The sequence below is a fragment of the Pteronotus mesoamericanus genome, unplaced genomic scaffold, assembly GCF_021234165.1.
Source record: "Pteronotus mesoamericanus isolate MK-2021 breed Mesoamerican mustached bat unplaced genomic scaffold, CSHL_Meso_final scaffold_54, whole genome shotgun sequence".
Taxonomy (NCBI): domain Eukaryota; kingdom Metazoa; phylum Chordata; class Mammalia; order Chiroptera; family Mormoopidae; genus Pteronotus; species Pteronotus mesoamericanus.
This window is the reverse complement of record NW_026555321.1, coordinates 19,875,399-19,891,414: the sequence shown is the minus strand read 5'-3', so window position 1 is coordinate 19,891,414 and position 16,016 is coordinate 19,875,399. Positions and strand designations below refer to the sequence as shown.

At 42.2% G+C, this 16,016-nt stretch overlaps 1 protein-coding gene across 1 annotated transcript in view; it reads left to right on the top strand.

The window, feature by feature from the left end:
• Positions 1 to 16,016, top strand: part of CPNE4 (copine 4) — a 299,611-nt gene that overhangs the window by 162,798 nt on the left and 120,797 nt on the right. The window contains exon 3 of the mRNA XM_054595926.1: positions 13,421 to 13,492. Coding sequence (XP_054451901.1) covers positions 13,421 to 13,492 — 72 coding nt within the window. The remainder of the gene's footprint in view (positions 1 to 13,420; positions 13,493 to 16,016) is intronic.

Here is a 16,016-nt window from a genome sequence, read left to right as displayed (position 1 = left end):
TAACCCGTATTACCACTGGGCTTCCACTTCATAAACTTAATAAGAAAAAGGTCCATATCCCTTTACCAATCTCCCATGTCTTCCCACTGATTTTCTCACAGGTGGTCAGTTGAAGGGAGGAGGGCTGATATTTGGGGGCCTTGCTGTATTCGAGGTGCCATGTTAAGTGAAGCCAGTATGGCCTCCACTCGATAGATCAAGAACTAGGCTTCGAGAGCTCAACGAATTCATCCGAGATCATGCTGACAGAAAGTTGTAGAGCTAAAATTCAAACCTAAGTTGATCTGATTTCAATACCTGCCTCCACATTATACCACACTGCCTACCAGGCTCGGTTCAATTTCCACGGCCCTTTGCAGACTGTAAAAAGCAGGATAGCAATTCTGCCTAAATGCTACCACTGTAACGCTGCTCACCAAGATCAAGATGGAAGCAACCTTTCCTACAAGTTGATGAATTGACTCCAATATCTAAAAATCTCTCTCCCAGCTCAGGAAGTCCTGTGACATCATCTGCAAATAGATACTCCACTTGTGAGAGTTCGTCTGAAATATTCCTGACCTCCTTCTTCCGTTGGCAGAGACCTACGGCGCACATGGCAGTTAAGGATAACGATCAGACGGAAGTAACCGACATGAATTCATTCATCCAGTCATTCATTCATTCATTCAATGAATGGTGCCTCTAGTGCTAACAATAACAATGGAAACCTGATTTACGTATGAGTGTAATAGCCCTGCAGAGGAAAACCCACCATGATAAGAAAGGGAGTGGTGGGAAGTGGGTGGGTGCTAATTTTGACAGGAACGTCAGGGAAGCCCCTTCTAAGCAGAGAGCAGAATCCAGTGTGGGCATCTGTCCTGGAAAGGCATCCAGAAAAATGTTCCAGGCAGGGGGCAGGGCAACTACTCCTACTCACTGCCAGACCCTGTGCTGAAAACTGCGCTGATTATCTCATTTAGCCCTCACAAAAACCCTGATGGGAAAGTGATAGTGTTTCCTCATTAGTCTGCTAAGTACCTGAACCTTGAAGCCACTTGCTTAGGTGCACATCTCGTTCCAGTTAAACCCAGGCCTCCTGGCTCTGAGACGATGTCCCTGCGGCAGCCGAGCCATTCTGTGGCGTGGCCGGTCTGCAACACTTGTCGGCGTTTTCAATGCAAGATTTAGACAATGATCACTGGGAAGAAATATCTGCAAAGCCTGCATCATCCCTCTCATTCTGATCTTTTGCAACATTATTTTTGATTACAGAAGAGACCTGAGAGGGCTTGGAGCACTAATAACGAATGAGTTCAGGACCTTCATGGGCCCGTGAAGACAAGGAGTTTAAAATTTTTTCCGCCAGGTTTTCCAGGTACCGGACTCTGACAACTGCTAGAGGTTCTTGCTGCCAAGACCCTCCCTCAGCTCTGTTTTAGGGCTACGGGCCTTGCAGGCTCCTCCTCCAGACACCCAAGGAAATCCTTCGTATGACATGATAAAGTCAAGCGATATCTTTCGTCCCTCTCTCCCACTATGTGTGGGAAATGACATTATTGTTTCCCTGTATGTAAAGGCAACACAAGCTGATTGCAAAAACTACTTAGAAATACAAAGAAAAAGTAAAGTCATCCTTCATCCCATATTGAAAAATAGCTGCTAAGCATTCTCGTGCATATTCTCCCAGATATTTTTCTGTGTATGCATAGACAAATAGTTCTTTTTTAAAACAAACATTTGGTCACTTATATATGCTTTTTTTACATAAAAAGATATCAGGAACATCTTTCCATGTTAATGCATATACTTTTACATCATCTGTTTTAAAGGCTAAATTGTATTCCATGATAGCAAAATTCACGAATGGTGTCCCCTGCTATGGACATTAAAGCTGCTCCCAATTTTCCGTAATAATAAACACTCTGATGAGCAGCATAATATATCTTCGTGCCCTCAAATACTTCGTAGGATAAATTAGTAACAGTTGAATATTTGGGCACACATTCTATTTATTTATTTTGGGGGATACACCTTTTAAAGTCCTTGATGCAAATTGCCACATATCCATGTAGAAACATTATAGCAACTTCCACCACCCAGTAAGGGCGCACAAAGATACTCTTTTTCCTGCAACCTCAGTTATGCCTCCCACTTTCAATCTTGTTCCTGCAGAAGTTTCAATCAGCACACAAACAAGAAGGCGGCCCCTGCTCCAAACTGGATGATCCCCTGCCCCAAGCCATCTCTAGCCCCAGCCTGAGCAGGAAAGACACAGAGGAGTGTGACCCCCCCCCACCCCCACCCCAGTGCCCTCCTGGTCCTGGAGGCTCAGCCACCACAGGGTTTGTTCAAGGGCTGCAGGTAGAGTGCGGAGACATCGCTGTGGATCTCAGCCTGAGAAGGCCGCCTCACTCTCAGACCCCTCCTTTCTTTCCTTCAGACGCCCCGACCAGCTCCCGCCCTGCTGTTTACCATCCACACGCTGGAAACTCCCAGCTCAGGCCTCTTCCCAGAACCCCACACTCATGCATTCAACAGTATCTAGATACTAGCTCCATGAGTGCAAGCCGCAGGCATCTCAAACTCAGCAGCCCAAAACCCAGCTCACCGTCTCCTCTTGCTCTCCCTCTCATTCCCTCCATCCTCCCAGACGGAGGCCCCAAAGCTGGGAGCTTTCCCATGTGCCTCTCACTCTGTTCCCACCCAGAGCTCACCCATCAATCAGTCGTGAAGCGGCATCAGTTCCCTGCCTCTTCCCTCCCTTCCACTGCCAGCACCCCAGTCCCAGCCAGCCAATGGCCAGCGTTACTCCTGTGGAGGACTGATTGGATGGGAGAGAAAAGAGGAGGAAGGAGCATCTGACTGTGCCTGATGCTGGGGTTTTGTTAACACCTGTTATGCGCATGATAAACTCTTAGAGTAGCTAGTATTGTTACTGTTTTTCAGAAGAGGAAACTGAGGCTCAGAGAGGTTAACAGTGAAGCTGCCTGGTCCCACAACAGAGTCAACATTCTGAGCCTCATGTGTGATCCTTTCTCAATAATTTTTTTTCAATTACAGTTGACATTCAGTATTACTAGTTTAAGGTGTACAGCATAGTTGTTAGACATTTATGTAACTTACAAAGTGTTCCCCCTGTTAATTCTAGTGCCACCCTGGCACCATACAGAGTTATTACAATATTATTGATTATATTCCCTACACTGTACTTTACCTCCCTGTGACCATTTTGTAACTACCAATTTGTACTGCTTAATCCTATCACCTTTTTCACCCAGTTCCCCAAACTCCGTCCCATCTAGCAACCATCAGTTTGTGTTCTGGATCTATTTGTTTATTTTATTTTTTTTAGAGTACACATATAAGTGAAATCACATGGTATTTGTCTTTCTCTGTCTCAGCTATTTCACTTAGCATAGTACCCTCTATATCCATCTGTGCTGTGGCAAATGGTAAGACTTTATTCTTTTTATGGCTGAGTAATATTTGTGTGTGTGTGTGTGTGTGTGTGTGTGTGTGTGTGTGTATCTCACATCTTCTTTATCCAGTTGTCTATTGATGGGAACTTAGGTTGGTTCCATATATTGGCTATTGTAAATAATGCTTCAATGAACTTAGAGACGCATATATCTCTTAAAATTAGTGTTTTTGGATTTCTTCAGATAAGTACCCAGAAGTGGAATTCCTGGGTCATAAGGTGGTTACATTTTTTAAAATTTTTTAAGGACCCTCCCTTCTGGTTTCCCCTGGTGGCTGCACCAATTTGTAATCCCACCAGCAGTGCAAAAGGGGCTCCCTTTTCTCCACATCCTCACCAGCATTTATTGTTTGTTGATTTATTGATGATGGCCATTCTGACAGGTGTGAGGTGATTTCTCATTGTGGTTTTCATTTGCTTTTCTCTGATGATGTTGAGCATCTTTCAGCTGTCTATGGCCCTCTGTATGTCCTCTTTGGAGAAGTGTCTATTCAGGTTCTCTGCCCATTTTTAAAATCAGATTGTTTGCGGGCAAGGTTTTTGGTGCTAAGCTGTAGGAGTTCTTTACATGTTTTGGGTATTAACCCCTTATAGGATATATCCTTGACAAATACCTTCTTCCATTCAGCATGGTTGTCTTTTCATTTTGTTGATGGTTACCTTTGCTGCACAAAAACTTTTTAGTTTGATGTAATCTCACTTGTTTATATTTTTTCTTGTTGGAGGAGACATATACAAAAAATATTATTAAGATCATTCGAGCCTCATGTGTGATTCTTGCTCAACATTATATAACAAGAGTGAAGCTGGGGGACCAGTTAAGTGGCCCTGGCTGTGGTCTGAGTGAGCGGGCTCTCCCCATCTGATAAGCTCCTTGCATGTGGAATCACTTTGCTTCTCTGGTAGGATCAGCACAGGGCCTGGATCAAATCCTGCCTTTGTCATTTATGGGAGGCAGGGGAATGTAGCAGGTAAGGGAATGGACTCTGACCTGAAATGACTGGATTCAAATAACTTGGCCACTTCCTGGCTGTGGAACCGTGAGCAAGTCACCTAGCCTCTCCACAGTAGGCTAAATGGTAGCCCCCAGAATAGATGTCTACACCGAAAGCTCCAGAACCTGTGAATGTGGCCATATTTGGACAGCCTTTGAAGATCTTATTAAGTGAAAGATCTCAAGAAGAGATTGTCCTGGATTATCCATTGGGCCTTAAATTCAGTGACAAAAGTCCTTATGAGGGACCCACAGAGGACAGACACATGCAGGAAGGAGAGGGCCATGTGAAGGAGGTGGAGTGACAGAGCCACCAACCTGGGAATAGTGGCAAGCACCAGAAACTAAAAGAGACAAGATACAGAAATCACCCCTAGAGCTTCCGGAGGGAACACAGCCCTGCGGTCACCTCATTTTAAGACGTTTGCCCCCTAGAACCATGAGAGAATACATTTCTCTTGTTTTACCCACCAGGTTTGTGGTTATGGCAGAACTAGCAAACTAGTACAGCCTTTATACTCAGTTTTCTTTTCTGCAAATGGGCATATGTTAATACTTATTTCATAGAGCTGTCCTGAGAATTAAAGAAATCAACATACCCAAGGCACTTGAGGGCAGTAGCTGGCACTTAAGTGCTCTTGAAGTGGTACTTATTATGACTCTAATAGTTGTGTGACCTTAGTTTCTTTGAGTCTCTGGTCCCTTCACCTATTAACTAGTAATAATAAAAATTCTTCCTCTAACACCCCCAAAGCTTCTTTTACTAAAGTGTGCTCAAAGAATTTCTCCACTTCTCCTCTGTCCTATGGACTACTGATATTTGGTGGCCAGCCTCACTGAAGACAAGTCACAACCTGCCAAACATCGTGGCTGAAAAGCTGTCTTATGCCCTTGGCCTGACAAAATGTTCTACTCTGGCTATTTGGCTACTTGGGTCTTTCCTCTTTCTGTTGAATGCCATGTGGTGTGGCGGGAGCTGGGTGACCTCTGATTAATAACTGAGCTAGGTCACTGGTGTCGATGATGGGGCCTTACCCCCACCACTGGAGGCAAAGGTGGATAATTAAGACACAGCAGTCCTTAAATCCCTCTCCGAAACTCTCCCTCCACTCCATCCCTTGCTAATGAAGTCAGAGAAAGGGTAAAATCCTATAATTACACTTGAAGTAATTAGAACCCTGCTTAATACAAAGCTTAAGACAGGAAGCCCAAACTAATAGATTATCCATTGCTCCTGTCATGCTGAATCATTCTCCCCAGGGTGGTTCCTTTGTAGGTTTCCACTGGGGAGTGAGGACTGTACTGAATTCACACAAAAGTCATATACACGCACACTCATGTTGTATGTCCTCTCTACTAAAGGTCTGAGAAATCAGCTGCATTCTACCTTACTTCCTACACATTTACCCATTAATAAAAGTCTAAATCAGCAGAAATGATTAATTTAAAATTCTTTTACTATAAATCTTTTAAATCTGATTATATCAAACTAAAACTGTCTGCATACAATTCCCACTTCCTAGCCCAGTGCTTCTGGACTGTAATGTGCATGCAAATCACCTAGGGATCTTATTGAATCTGATTTGGTAGCTTGGCTGGGGCCTGAGAATCTGCATTTCTAACAAGTTCTCAGGCCCTGCTGCTGCTGGAAGGAGCCAGATAGGATAAGGAGGGGAGGACACACTGTGAGGACCGAAGGAAGAATCCTTCTCACTCCTACAGGCTACTTCACTTTCCTCCTACCTCAGCAACTATTCCCAACTCCTAATGTGGATCTTGATGAATGAACACAATTTGCCAATTAAAGAGAGAAGGTATAAGTAACCCTAAGTAGAGGAAACAGCAGTAGAAAAAGCATAGTCCTTGAAGAGTTTGGGGTTTTTTTTGGTTTTTTTTTAATGTTCTTTAAAATATTTTTAAGCCCTGGCTGGTGTGACTCAGTGGATTGAGTGCCAGCCTTTAAACCAAAGTATTGACAGTCCGATTCCCAGTCAGGGCACATGCCTGGGTTGCAGGCCAAGTCCCCAGTAGGGGGCGCATGAGAGGCAACCACACATTAATGTTTCTCTCCCTCTTTCTCCCTCCCTTCTCTCTAAAAATAAATAAATAAAATCTTTTAAAAAGTAAAATATTTTTAAGGCTTCCCTTTATTGATAGGGCATATGAGAGGCCAAAGTTCTCAAGGGTTACTCTGTGCTCAGACAAGATTGTGGGTGTTTGGGTCAGCAGTGGGAGCAAGGAGACCAGGAAATGGAGGGATAATATCAAAAGAAGGCTCCTCTGGCATACTATTTACCTGGGCAGTCTCATATCTACCAGAAGTCTTGGGGAAGGAAATGGGATGTAAGAGATTTTCCTAAAACCAGTCATCACTGAGGCCATCGCTGCATCTTTTCCTGAAACTCAGAGCCCAATCATCGGCAAGTCAGTTTTAGTTTTTTATGTCTACTGTTACAAATTATTACAAATGTCGTGATTTCAAAGAGCAGAAATTTATTGTGCCATAGTTCTGGAGAGCAAAAATCTGAAATTGATGTGCTGGCAGGGCTGTGCTCCTTCTGAAGGCCCTGGGCGATAATCCATTCCTTGCCCCTTCCAATCTCTGGTGGGTGCCAGCCTTCTTTGGCTTGTTGCCACATCACTCCAAACATCTAGCGTCTTCAAATCTCTCTCTGCTCTGTCTGCATATTTCAGTTCTGAGTGTATCTCATCACATCTCTCTGGTTCCCTTTTATAAGGACACTTGTGATTGCGTTTAGAGTCCATATGGATAATCCAGGGTGAACTCCCCATCTCAAGACCCTTAACATAATTACATCTGCAAAGACCCTTTGTTTTTGCCATACAAAATAAGACACAGGTTTCAGGGATTAGAACATGAATATCTTTCAGGGATCATTCCTTTCTCCTCCTGTAGCCAACATTGCTAAAGTATCTAGAGTAAGGTGTACCAACCTCTAGTCTCTACGGATAAATTAAAGGTCTTTTTTTCTGTCCCTAATGCTCGCCCTGCTTTTCATACTCATGTATGACCTTTGTGGCTACTGTTCCCTCCACTGAAACATCATCCTTCCCCTCTGACTGTTTGATTCTGCTCTTCCATAAGTCCCCATGACAGGAGAATGTTTTCAGAAATGCCTTCTCTCACCTCCTGAACCAGGCCAATCTCCTTCTTATGGCCTTTTCATTGCTTCTCCTTGCAGAGTAGGAATTTGTCATGTGTTTTGTGTGACTACCTCTGGGAGGGCAGTAAACCTGTCTGCCTTGTGTCATCATCTTTTTTCTTAATACCCAGCACATAATAGATACTCAATAAATATTTGTTCAATGAAGGGATGAATCTTGGCTTTAACTCATAAACTATGTGTAACATTAGCTCTTAGGGCTGCTATAATGACAGACCACAGACTGATGATGACTTGAACCACAGAAATTTGTTTTCTCATAGTTCTGGAGGCTGGAATTCCAAGACCAAGGTGACAGCAGGGTTGGTTTGTGGTGAAGTCTCTATTGCTGGCTGTCCTCTCAATGGGGCCTCACATAGCATAAGATTTCTTATGCTTCTTTCTCTTTTTATACGGACACCAGATGTATTAGATTAGAGACCCACCCCTATGATTGCATTTAAACTTAATTGTCTTCTTAAAGCCCTATCACTAAATAAAGTTACACTGCAGGTTAGGGCTTCAACATAAGAATTTGGGGGGAACACAATTCAGTCCGTAATGCTATGTGATCTTACATAAAATCCTTAGTTTCTCTAAGCCTTGCTTCTCTCATCCCAATTCTTTGGGGGCAAGGGCAAGTTTGATCATTAAATGGCAATAAGTGGGATAAATGTGTGTGAAGAGCTTTACATATTATCTGCCATAAAATAAAATTTTGGTTGTTTTCCCCAGGAACAGATAGGGATGGACAGTAAGTACCTTAAAGGATGCATTGTCTAACAAATCACCACTGGAGGCAACTATACCTTCAATAAAGGAATGAATCCTGGCTTTAACTCATAAACTATGTGTATCAGTCTGTTAGGGATGCCATGTGCTGGGGAAACTGAGATGCCTATGTAGAACAAACACCACAGAGTCACCCCACCCCTGGGGCAAAGGAGCTGGGGGATTTCTGTACAAGTATGATCAACCATTGGCTGAGGTCCATTCCCAAGGGTGTTAATCATCCCCACTTACACTGTGCTGTGCCTGTGGACAATGGGCATGGATACCAGAGAAAACCTTCAGGCAAAGACATGCTCTGCCAGCTCTGCATAGTAACGCCTCAGGGGATCTGTCTGCTACAATGAGCCATTAGGTAATAATCATCCTACCAGTAGTTTTCAGAGCACTAGACATGCTGCTTGACAAAAGGGTTCTGGGGACAAGCAAGTGTAAGGAATGCTCAGTGGATGGTTGTCCCTCAGGGATTTTCCACTAAAACTCTATTGATGTCCTGCAGTTCAGACATCAGGCTTTTTCTAATCCTGTGATTTCCAGGCTTGCTATAGAAAGTGTTTTTCATACAATATGTACTTAACTGTTAAGGAATGAAAGGTCTCTGATACATGCTTTGAGGATTCTCAATTCTGGCTGATAGAGATGTGACTGTCAAGTAAAGATGTTTTTCATCTCTTCGCCACTGGAGCCTCTGAACAGTGTTGGGCACAGAGAAAGTTTTCAATACGTGTTTGTTGTTGCAACAGAGCCTTACTACTGTTGCAATTTCAAAAAAAAGCATCTGAAAATATGTTCAGTAAAAACATTCTCATGAAAAAAGTAACTGTTTAATCCCCAAAATGGCTGTTTCGAAAGACTTGGAAAGAAAATTCAGCTGAATATACATACATTCGTTGAAATATTGGCCAAAACATGTCTTATTCTCATGACTTTGTTCCCATTGTTTATAAGATGTGGACCTATGCTATTAGAATATTGTCTACATTGTAGGAGGTGGGGGAAACACCTCCTCCCCACTTCCATGTGAGAATGCAGATCCGGACTTAATGGTACTAATGTCCCTCTGGTCCAGCTTAGATAAAAAGAGTGTTCCAACTTCTATTTCCTCCCCCTATACTTCACCCTTCTGTTGAATGCTAAGGGTTGCAGCTGTGACCCCACGCACTGGTGAAAGGAACCAAATTAGAGGACTTCTGACAAGTTGCATCCCCTTTATCTACATGCCAGGTAGAGCTGCCTATTTGTTGTCCTCAAATATCAGCTGGGACCAGGGTAAGTCCTTGTCACTCTTTCTCACCCTTTGCCAAGACCTAAAGCTTTGCTGAGCCTGATGCAGTTGCTTCCGTTGCAACAAAACATGCATGAGAAGTGAGATCTGCAACCAAAGAGGCTTTTCTCTATAGATTGCTGCTCCAGCTGGGCATCCCCACTATTTTTTCCCAACAGTTATGAAAACAGCAGCATCACTATTTGCCAATCGTTATTACAGGGAAAAGTTTGAAACCCTAATTATCACTCATTCTTTGGAGCTGAGATGGAGGACAAGGGGCCATAAAATAATTTTAATTGCCTGCGTGATTAGCCATTTATATACCCAATAGCCTGTGTCTTAAGGAGGAATATTTCCTGGGAAGTTGCTCATCTTCCTAGAATTTGTAAAAGGCAGGAGAAGGAACATAGTAGCATTCTCTTCACACCCTACAAATGGAAATGCTGGCCTTTCTAGGTAAGAGTGAGGAGAGAGAACTGTGACCATCCAAGTTTTCTTGGATTAAGCCTTCCTTGGTCTTCCTTGAAGAATGATAATGCAGATCTTAAAAGACAGTCTGTAATAACAATCCGCCCACACCCAATAGCCCAGTGCGTGGGCTATTACAGTGCTGAGAGTGTTGTTGGCGTCACTTGGAGCCATACTGGTAGGTAACCAATGTGGGTGAAACATGAGAATGGACTGAAGTATTTCTCAGACCAGATTTATCTCGAAACGTGGTCTGTTGCCTTTCTTCGGTCTGATATTGACCTGGCTACTGCTTACTGGTGACCTTCCTTTTGTTATTTATTCATTTGTTTTCCTCATCTCTGCTTGCTGAAAACCCCTGGAGAGAAACTAAGCAGTCTTCTAATACTTTTTTTGCTGTTTGTTTTCTGTTTCTTCTGTGTTTTGGTTCAACTCAAGTTCAAGAATAATTTCTACATTTTTCTAAGAAATGGTAGCTTTCATATCTGGGATAATGATTTTGTCTATAGAATAAGAGCCACTGGCACCTTCTTAATGAGTAAGTAGGGTGGAAAAGATGAGGAGTTTGGATTCAGAAATAGCGATAGGATGGAATGCTAATTCCTTTATCATCTGAAAATTTTTTCATGACATTTTATTGATAGCCAACTGTAAATTTAAAAATAAAAAGCCCATATTCTTAATCATTATGCTATACTGCCTTTAACTAAGGCCTTCAGGATACTTCTTTCTTGAGGTTTAACTTGCTTATTTCTTTACAATCTTCTCCAGGGTTAAGCATAATAACATGGGATCCAGGGCTTAAAAGCAAACATGTATAGTACAAATCCAGCTGTGAAAACTTTCTGAATCTCTTTCATGAGTTTGCTTACCAGTCAGAATGTTGCTGGAGGTTGGTTCCCCGAGTCAGACCTGTGTTCAGGTCTGGGCCTCTTAGCTCTGGGGCCTTGGGAAAGATACTTAAACTCCCTGTGTCTTTTTTTTTTTTAATCTGGAAAAGAAAATTAGTAATACCAAATTTGTGGGGCTGTGAAATTAGCAATAAAGTGACTGCTATATCAAAACCTTACTCGATTTCTCCTCCTCTGCAGATTATCTTCTATCTCTCTTCCCCACTTCATAGCCAAACTTACTGAAAGAATTGTCTTCATGTACTCACTCCACTTCCTTTCCTATTCTTCTCCTCTTCAGCCTGCTCTGTTCTAACCATGAACTCATGTTCTTTGCTCCCAAACTTCATGTCCCCTTCTCATGTCCTTTAACTTGGTGAATGGCATGACCATCTGATCCAGTGATGCATGTATGATGCCTCTCTCTCTCTCTCTCCATATTCAACCCATTTCCAAATTCTGACTGTTTTATAGATGAATACCTCATAAATCCACCTCTTCTTTCCATCTTTATGGCCACCATCGTCTCTTGCCTGGACTCCTGCAAGAGACTGTTAGGTGGTCCCCTCTCCTCCACCCACCACCTCTCTATTCACTGTCCCCATCATGGCCAGTGCATCTCTCCTTTGTGATGGTTTTTCTTTGCTTATATAACCAGTTGGTTAATTCCTTTCTCCCCCACTAGAACATGAGCTCCGTGAGGTCAGAAATTGCATTTGACTTTGCTTAATACTCTATTCTTCATGCCTAGCACCAAGCTCAGCATATGATGAGAGCTAAGTAAATATTTGTAGAGTGAATAAAACATCTGCCACATAATATGTACTCCTTAAATGGGAGTCCCCATTGCTTTCATTGTCCTTGTCATAATTATCATTACTGTGTGATTTTTTTCTTTTTTTTTTTTTTTACAGAACTACTCTTTCCCCTTCAGATTATAGCTAACTAAACTTTGGTGTCTTTAAATATGCTTAGCCTAGGGAATTTCTCTGAACACTTTGCACTGGACACTAACACAATCAGAACTTTTTGTTGCTCGAACACAGAGGCAAAAATATATTAGAATTTCAGAGAATAGGTTTGTCTCCCTGAAAAGAGGTCCTTTCACAGTGACCTCCTTTCCTCTCTTGTAAATAATGTGTATTATTACCCAATACTGCATAAAAAGTAACCCCCAAATTGGACAGCTTTTAAAAACAAACATCTTACAGTTTCTGTGTGTCAGGAATCGGGGGTGTGGGGGGCAGTATGGCTGGGTCCTCTGGATCAGGGTCTCTCACACGCTTCTGTTGAGTTATGTCAAGGCTCAACGTGGGGGAGGACCTGCTTCCACGCTCATTCATGTGGCTGCTGGCAGGCCTCAGGTTCTCGCTGGCTGTTGGCTGGAGACGTCAAGTCTTGGCCACATGGGCTGCCCTCTATGGCTTCTCACAGCTTTCCCCAGGGGGCTCTGAGAGACAGGGAGAGATGGCGAGCAAGGAGAGAGCCACAGTCAATCGATGACTTAATCTCAGGAGTGCCATCATTTTGATGGTATTCCCTTTGTTAGAAGCATGTCACTGGATCCATCCCACACTCAAGGAGAGAGAATTACACAAGAAGCTGCCTAGTACAAGGGGTGGCTTTGTTCTCTCCAGGCAAGAACATGGCCTTCACTTGAATCTTTGAATACTTTTCTCCTTTGGGAATCATGAGTAGCATGCCCACTGGGGACTCAATGCTTTGCTACATTCCTCTTTCAAAAAAAGGAAGAAAGAGCAGAACAGGGGGATGGGGCGGGTTCTGCTAAAAATAGCTCCTAATATAATAACAATTGTAGTTGTCACCACACGTTGTGGATTAACACTTAATCATGGAGAGGATCCCAATTACTCTTGTTGGCTTGTCTGAGCATCAGTTTCCTGATGACTTACTTTATAGCTTCTTAATGAATATATTAAAAATAGAACTCTAGAGGTAATAGTTACAAAAGGTGTATATTTAGATCTTGGGCTTCTTGCCCTCCCTGCACCGCATCCCCAACTTTGCACAGAGGTTTTAGTGCTAATTTGAGATCATTCTGAAATTCCACCTACTTTATCTTAATGTACATATATCCAATATTTTCCTTCTAATTTTGATACAAATCTCTCGGCAACATTTAACCACTTCCTAATTAACTGAATTATCTGTAATTCATCACACATTTTCTTACACCATATGCCATAAGAGGAAACAGGGAGTAACCTGTATTTAAAAGAGATGCGTGGACAATCCTTGGAAAATTAATGGATATAGGTGGCATAATTCTAAGCAGAGCTGTGAATGCCGAATTTTGTAGAGGAAAAATTTAAAAATAGACCTGCAGTTATATGACCAATATCTCCACCTTTCGTTTCCTTTGTGCAGATTGTCTCCCAGAGAAAGCTGTCCAAATCCTTGTTGAAGCACGGGAATACTGCGGGGAAGTCCTCCATCACGGTAAGCTGGCTCTCGGCAGCAGTCGCCCAGGCGCTGGGTGGAGCCGGGCGGGGCAGCCGGACTTGCGGGAAGCACGCCCTGTGGCTATTGGGGGTTGATGCCACAACTGCTCAACTGTCTGAGCCACCTCTTTCTTTTTCTTCTTTCTCCATTCTGCCAAGTATCTTTTGAGCCTTCACCCCTAGGAAAAAGGGGTAAAAGAAAAAGGATCTGAAAGCAAAGCCATTTGCTTTTACTAGCACTTCTGCAATTACAATATACATTTTAGTGGGGGACAGAGACGGAGTCGTTGAGTTCAGTAACTCCAAGTAAGCTCATGGTCCAAGGAAGGATGTGGAATTGTGTGGGGTTTTCAAATTATCAAAACTACCTATTGCTGCCTCTCATTTTTCTGAGGATTAAAAATTTGCTCTAATCACATTTAACCTAAGGTTTGATTTTGTGAGGGCCAGAGAGCCCAGCATTTAACTCTCTCCTTTAGTGTAATAGTTTGGAGCTATGCTGTCCCATTTGGTAGTCACTAGCCACATGTGATTATTTAAGCTTAAATAAAATTATCTCAAATGAAATAAAAGGAGATACTCATTGCTTAGTCACACAAGTCACATATGAAGTACTCAATAGCTACTAATGTGGCAGCTACTATTTTGGACAGCATATATTATAGAATTTTATACGATTTCATGAATGTTCTATGGGCAATGAGGGAAGTACTTCTAAATAAAATCTTAGATTTTCCTATATTTCAAACTTTGATGTCTTGTATTAGAGCCTTTGAGAAAGGTAGCGAAAGTAGTCTAACCAGTTCGCTGTTTGGAAAAAAAGATAAATAAATAAATGAAAGGTACAGAAAGGACCAGGAGAATCTAAATTGCTAGTGAGACAATTTGCCAGGAAGCAAATGTCCTGAGTTCCTTCGAACACTTCTTTTTAACTTGACAGTGACTGATTTTTTTTAATGTAAGATACTTTCTGAAGGAAAACTTCAAAAGAATTCCTACTACTGAAAGTTGCGACCCTTCTTACAATAACTTACCCAGATTTGTTGCTTAAATATCTGAAATGATGCAGTCATGTCAAAGCTTTTTCTTGACTGCCATGTTTAATCATGAACAAATGGTTCAAATGGCTTGAAGGCCCCATGGGGGCTTCAAAAAGCCATGGACCCAAAGGCTCATTCACTAACCCCCAAAACCCAGAGAAGCCTTGGGTGGCAGGCCTAGGGGTCAGATTTGCCATGCTGCTTTCTCACAGGAACAGAAACTCATCTTGCCGCCTTTTCTCTAAAACATCTCGGGGATTTCCTTCCCACACATCCCGCAGAAACTCTATCTCCTTAATTTTAAATATTTCAATACTCCTCTTAAACTTGAGTCTTTGGATCAAAACAATGATTCTATTCGCTTTTGGAAAACACTTGAAAATATGTCCAAATTTTTCTTTCATCATCTTTCCAAAGGTGTCTGTGACCACAAAGCTGTTGAAGACCACTGCTCAAGTGGAGTGTACAAGGCATTAAGGTGGTTAGGTGCAAAAGAGAACCAAATGAAAAATCTAAATAGGATGATTTCTGCTTTACCAAGAAGTTCTTGAGTTTTTACTGTTTATCTGGGCTCATGTTTCCTACTTCTTGGGTGCTCACAGGTTTGGGGGTGGATTTTACTCATTAGGCAAATTTTGGCTTTAATATTAGGTGTAAAATAAAATTTTCCAGAGGCTACCTTTGTGGATCCAATTCATAATGGAAAGGTTGAGTTCAGATGGAATGGAGATATGATTGAATAGAAGGTCAGTGTCTCGACATAAGCAATTTGATAAGGGTATCCACATGCTACCATCCCTGAATGCATGGTGAAGTCCTAAACATTATTTATAAATGGTTGAACCTATCTGCAACTAGACGGGTCCCTAGATTTTTGTTGTTACTGCTTTTTTTCCTAAGTTTTTCCACCAATTTCTGCTCCAAGGCTTTGAGAGTCACTGACTATTAAATATTGGAATGTAACATTATGAAAGAAATTCTTAAGTAATACTGTCTTTTCACTTATACCAAAAACATTGTCAGGTATTCTGTTCTTGAGAGTTAAGGACTTAGATCTCTCTCTCTCTCTCCCCCCCCCCCCGCCCCTTCCTCTCCCCCTCCCCCCACCTCACTCTCCCCCTCTCCTGCCTACATCTCAGAAAGCCCAAAGAGAGTCTTTTTTGAAAAATAGAAATTAGAACACTTTTTTGATGGCCAAATAATCATTGGTCTGGAAAAAACTAGGGACTGGTTTACTTTCCCATGCCATGTTGGTCTGACTCAAAGCAATGGAGAAATGTTACTGCTTCTCCTTATTTGCAACTTTCCAAAGGAAAAATGTGTGTGTGTAATTATTTATGGGCATGCCATCCAATGCTGTATGACCTATAAAGAAAGAAACTCTTCCTGACTGCTGCCCCATCTCTTTTGTTCTCACACTCAGCATAAATGAAACCTAGCTATCTACTGCTGTCTAGTCCAGAGAGTTGCCTTGAGCATCTC